General features: G+C 31.0%; 1 protein-coding gene across 1 annotated transcript; it reads left to right on the top strand.

Moving 5' to 3' along the window:
* The first annotated feature begins 1,092 nt into the window (after positions 1-1,092).
* LOC108320841 (uncharacterized) lies at positions 1,093-4,817 on the top strand. The gene is made up of 12 exons (XM_017552393.2): positions 1,093-1,421; positions 1,569-1,667; positions 1,945-2,002; positions 2,080-2,160; positions 2,278-2,349; positions 2,441-2,679; positions 2,772-2,843; positions 3,210-3,323; positions 3,409-3,490; positions 3,605-3,651; positions 3,993-4,074; positions 4,605-4,817. The coding sequence occupies exons 1-12, from the start codon at positions 1,198-1,200 to the stop codon at positions 4,686-4,688; spliced, it is 1,254 nt and encodes a 417-aa protein (XP_017407882.1). The 5' UTR covers positions 1,093-1,197; the 3' UTR covers positions 4,689-4,817.
* The last annotated feature ends 1,226 nt before the right edge of the window (positions 4,818-6,043 follow it).

Below are 6,043 nucleotides of genomic sequence, written 5' to 3'. Positions count from 1 at the left end.
GTTATCCTGTTTGTAAATGATTATCTTTATAATTTGTTTGAGAGTATTTTTTTATCAACTGTTACATGGTGGAAATGTAACAAAGATTAAATTATGAATACTTTAGTTTTTAAATATAAAAGAATTTTTTGGGTTTTCATTTTCTTGAATATATCTAACTATTATAGTTATATTTAAATAATTATAATAATTTTATGCATGTATTATGTCTAACTCTTTTAATTTTATTAAATATGTAATAAATTCTACAATAATATTAATATTATTCAAAATTTAGGACGTTACAAAATGTCTACAGAAAAACATATCGTGATTTAAGGTAAGTAAATGATATGATAACTCAATGTTTGTTATTCTTTTATATTAAAATTTGTATTTTATATATTCTCACGGTGAATATTAAAGGATGTATTCAATCTTTTCCTTTCAAAAACATTTCAGCTTTTTCTAGTTTTTATGTGTATACAAAGTCTAACTCTCAATATTTTGTTTACCACATTTATTTTACTTTTTTTATTTTATCTGTCAATATTTCTAATATTTCAACAATGACACCGTTAACACCTAAAAAAAAGTGATTCTTTGATCGTACTAAACTTCATTAAATATAAAAGGTATTAATATATTTTTATTAACATTAAGATAAAATTATTTAATATAGTAATGATTATGCATTTTCATTTCATATTCGTTTAGAATAAACTTCGTGCATCTCTACATACGTTAGTAAAATATATATATATCTAACAACACAAAACTAAACAATAAAGTTTATTTGAATCCAATATTATACTTATATAAAACAAAAATACTTCAGATTGGGATTAAATTTATGTTTTTTTAAAAAAAATATTTTCCCCATAGTAGCACAAGAGTAAATGAATTTTAAGTACTTTGACACCATCATCATCAATATCTAATGAGAATCTAAAGTATTATACTAGTTTTTCTAACACGATAAAAATAAATAATCACAATAAATCTCTATATTCTCATTTTTTTTTTCACAATACAACATTTTATTATTATAATTATATTTCATGATATATATTATTGTAGTGTAATTATCTAAGATAACTTCACAATCTCACCGATTGAGTTTATCGACGGCAAACTGAAATCCCTCTTATCCATCTGGCGCTACCTTCTTCTTCATCTTCATTCACATTCACAGGCACACAGAAAAGAAAGAGAGAAATGGTTGTGGTTGTTCCTCTTGATTCCTTCTCTTTCCATCATTGTCTTCGCAATCACACGACCCAGTTGTCCCTTTCTTCCAGATCCACCACCTCCACCGCCACCACCTCCTCTCTCCACTTCCACTCTCCCATAATTCAAGCAAAGTTGCCTTTTTTCACCAACTCCGACTCCTTCCAAGTGGGTCGACCCATTGGCACCTATGGCTTCATCAACATCACCAGGTACCTACTTCTCCATAAGCATTCCAATGAAAACAAAAAATGCAATCAGTATTTTATTTTTTCCATAAAGTTAACATTTTTAATTATGCCCAGCCTAATTTAAAAGCTTTCAAAATTAGCTTATTCAAAAGTAACGATTTTACCCAGCTACTCTGCCTTTCCCTCTGGGCCTGGCACTGACTATTCACTCAAGGACTTGGGAGGATTGAAAACTCAAGATGTTGGAGAAGGCAATGTCAAAATCAGGTGGGCAATTTCAAAAAATCAACTTGATTCCATGCTTTTGTTTTTCCTTGCATTCATATATTCTACACGTGAAACTGTGTCATGAAGATTGAACCACTCATTTTATTTGAGTAAATCAGAGTTAAAAGATGCATTCTTGATCTCAACTGGTTGATCTTCATCCTATGGTTACAAATGCACTTACAGGCGACTACACTGAATGCAATTGGGTGTGCTGTGCTCTTTTTGGATACTATAATGATAATAGACCCTCATGGCAGTTTTGGTTGTGTTGCAGGCTCTATGAAGGGAGAGTTTCTCGGGGTCCACTTACTGGAACTCCGGTTACTTTTAAGGTAGTAAGTAGTATCATAGTCTACCTCTTCACTTGTTCGTGTTAATGTCTAGAAACTCTTAACAAATGGCAATGAAGGTTTATCCTGGAAGGCGAGCTGGGGGAGTTGTGGCTGATGCACTTGCTGCAAATGAGTTGAATACACACTTGTTTCTTCAGGTGAGGGAATTCGATACGTGGATTAGTTTCTACTTAACTTAATCTTTGATATAAATTCATAGCACTTTTCTCTCCTTTCTGTTAATCCTTCTTCCGGGTTTATACTTTTTCTTGCAGAGCAGTTCTAAAGGTATTGCTCAGCATCTTGCGCTACTTGTAGGTGGGTTTGAAACAACCACGGGAGAGCAGGTTTGTTCTATGAAATTAACATAAATTCTTTAACTTCAGATGCAATGGCTCTAATTCTGTTAACCATTATGAGAGTAATATGTTGATCCAGTGGCTTGCATTTCGTGATGATGGGAAATATAGCGTGGCAGACTATGCAAAAATTGTAAGCGAGAGGTTATCGAAAAGCCGAGAAGTGTCATCCTGGAATCCTTTTGAGCAAGGAGTAACAATCAAAAGGAGGCAAAGTTTTATTGTAAAGCTGCTCCAAGGTGTCATGAAGGGTGTAGCTTACTTGCATGACCATGATAGATTGCACCAAAGTCTAGGACCGTTTTCTGTGGTTCTCAAGTATGGAATTATAAGCATTTAATTGGTTCAAGATTTTTCGTTTGGCTTATACCTTTCACCCTAACTTCAAGTGTTTTTTTATATGTTTGCAGCACAATTTCAGAAAAAGAAGGTTCTTATTTGATTCCTAGACTCCGGGATCTAGCCTTTTCTGTTAATGTCAGGTAAGGTAATTGTTTGTCGAGCTCTTGTGTCTTGAATTTACCTTCTGTTAATACATTGATATGTCATGAAAAAACTGTTGTATTTTCTTCCTTTTTTGTGTTATTTAAATGCTATATATTGAACTTTGATTGTGTGGCAGTAATGTGTTGCACTGCATACTAGTAATAATTTGTATAATCTGTATGACTTTTCTTTCCTTTCTTTTTAGGATATAGTTTTCATCTATTGCGCATTTTGCATTTCTGAATTTCATAGTCTATTTTATGAGGTTTGGTTTCACTTAATTTATTGCTTTATTTGCTATATGCTAACATTCTACCTACACGCTTAAGTTGTTTACAATACATATACTTACATCACTATAGGTATACGGAACTAGATGATTCAGGACAGCTTTCAGAAGGGCTTTGGAGACGAGCATCAGGTGCTGGTGCATTCACACAAATGGAGAAAAGAGCTTTTGGAATAGCTGATGACATGTAACTGTCAGAACTTGGGTCAATGCAGAAGTTTGTTTCAACATATTTTTCAGGTTACCTATTTCTTTTATGAGTTCCAATGCAGATACGAAGCAGGTCTTCTTTTCGCATACTTGGCTTTTGTTCCATTTTGTGAGGCCGGTGTAATGGATAGCCTATCATTGCAAGTAAGCTATGCTGCAATAAGACTTTGTCTTTGGTAACTCATTGTTCTTTTTTGTCAAAGTCTTCTTTGTTGTAAGACAATATCTTCACTGGTTTTTGTTGATCGTGAAATTTAGAGGCTTCTGGAGAACACCTTCCAACTTGATCTTGAAGCGACACGAGAGTATGCTATCTTCCTAGTTTAATTTTGCACGGAAAGTCAGAATAGACAAATGTTGCAGTGTTATTTTTAATCTTATCTTCTCTTGGTTGAGGTATACCTGTTATGAGCATGAGCTATATAAGAACACAACTAAATAACAGACTTTGTGGGTTTTTGGGAGTTTTGTTTTTAATATTACTTCATGTATTTAAAACTCATCCACCGGCACTTTTTTTAATTTATGATATCAAAATTTGCACTTTATTCAGCTTGCCTAAACTCTGAAGAATAAGCTGTACTCAAAATCTGTATTTGCTTTTCGACCAACGCTTCTCTAATTTTTACATTTCCCCCTTTGGCAGGTATTGTCTAGCTGATGACAGATTGGTAAATGCTGTTGAGTTCCTGGATCTAGGAGATGGTGCTGGTTGGGAGTTACTTCAGGTATTTTTGTCTGTTAGCATGCATAAGAAAGCTGCTTTCTCATGACAAAAGTTTATTATTTTAAAAAAATGAAACTAGTTTAAATACATTGATAGTGGTCAAGCTCTTTTTAGAGTGATGCAATCAAATATTACTATGCATGATCAAATTTTAAACTTTTATAATAACTATTTACAAGTCATCTTTTGTTGCTTCCTAATTGGTTGACTGCCAACACCTTTTGGTTCCTACAAACAAGTGTTGAGAATCCAAACCTGAGTCAAGTCCCATATTAGATAGAAATGAGAAAGTAGAACATTATATAAAAGACGAAAACCCGTTAATTCCTTGTCTTTTGGGTAGAGACTGATGTCAATTTCTTATATAGTTAGTTCAAATCTCATTGGTGTTGTATCTTTCAAGTGAAATTTTGTGCAGAAAATAAAAGAAACAAATGAATTGATCTTCATAAACTAAGTTAGTTTATTAAGTTTATTTATAATGTAAATGTATAATGAATTGAAGTTCATGCTGTTTATCTTGAATTTCAGACAATGCTTAATGCTGACTTTCGTAAAAGACCAACTGCTGAAGCTGTTCTGAATCATCGGTTTATGACAGGAGCAGTACTTTGAATGCACATGACTTATATACTTATATGTGTTTATCAGTTTTCTTTGTTTCTATAAAATGCTCCTTCGAATAGGAATGTTAAAATGTATTGGTCAATAAATAGATCTTAAATGTATATATATTTCAGTCCACTGTTAATTTTTTACCTCTTCTTTATATATATATATATATATATATATATATATAGATATATATATATATATATATATTATATACACACACACATATATATATATATATATATATATTATATACACGCACACACACATATATATATATATATATATATATTATATACACACACACACACATATATATATATATATATATTATACACACACACACATATATATATATATATATATTATACACACACACACATATATATATATATATATTATATACACACATATATACATATATGTATATATATATGGGGTTTGTTAACGCGTGGATATGAGGTTTGTTAATGCGTGAACGTCTGTTTTTCAGTTGGTACATTTTAGCAATGTGTACTGAGTTTTAGTAAACAAAAATACCCTTATATATAATGGATTTTAAGTTTTAAGGTTAAGGGTATTTTAATAATTTTCATCCTCCAAACTAAAAGAAAAAACCTCAAACCCTTACTCAACCGTCTCATTCCTCTCAACTCTTTCATTTCTTTCACTTCACCATTTTCTTTGTCTTCACCATTTTCTTTGTCATCCCTATTGCAGTCTCAATTGAAAAAAATCAGAAACACTTGTCTAATCTTATTCCACCTTCTTCACTTATTCAATTTGTTTCTTTCTCATTTCCATACTCTCTCCCACTCACACACAACAATTCGCGACACCGCAATTTGTTGCTCTTGCTTGGTTCGTTCATTTGTTTTTCACTTTAATAACAAAATAATTGATAATATTGATGTTGATTTTTGATTGGAGGACTGTCATATATTTTCTCTTATTATTATTAAATTTTATTTTTAAATTTTAGAATTAATAGTTTATTTTAAGGAGATATTTTGAGTATTGAGTTGTTCTAAAATATTGTTACAATAGAGATGACTGATAAGAGTATGTGTTTTTCATTTTTGTTTTCCCTCTCACTTTTCATCATAAAACTAATATGTTAACGATTTAGTTTTGTAATGGAATTAGTAAGGCAACAGATATGGCTATTTCATTTAAAATCGGTTAGTTTTGTAATGGAATTAATAAGGCAAGTTATTTCATTTAAAATGGGTAACAAGATGATTTTAGTATTAATTAAATTAGTAAAACATGTACTAAAAATATTAATATAATTGAAATATTTTATTATGACCTGGTTTAAAATTTTCTTTTTTAATTGGAGAGATTATGATATTATT

This window comes from Vigna angularis, chromosome 10, assembly GCF_016808095.1.
Source record: "Vigna angularis cultivar LongXiaoDou No.4 chromosome 10, ASM1680809v1, whole genome shotgun sequence".
NCBI classification, from domain to species: domain Eukaryota; kingdom Viridiplantae; phylum Streptophyta; class Magnoliopsida; order Fabales; family Fabaceae; genus Vigna; species Vigna angularis.
Note: the sequence above shows the minus strand (reverse complement) of the source record. Positions and strands in the feature narration are given on the sequence as shown.

Excerpts from the sequence above, each read along its gene's own strand:
- LOC108320841 (XM_017552393.2), top strand. The coding sequence starts at position 1,198 with ATGGTTGTGGTTGTTCCTCTTGATTCCTTCTCTTTCCATCATTGTCTT. Across the intron at positions 2,350-2,440 it reads AAACAACCACGGGAGAGCAG|TGGCTTGCATTTCGTGATGA; the intron begins GTTTGTTCTATG and ends ATGTTGATCCAG. Across the intron at positions 2,844-3,209 it reads GCCTTTTCTGTTAATGTCAG|GTATACGGAACTAGATGATT; the intron begins GTAAGGTAATTG and ends ACATCACTATAG.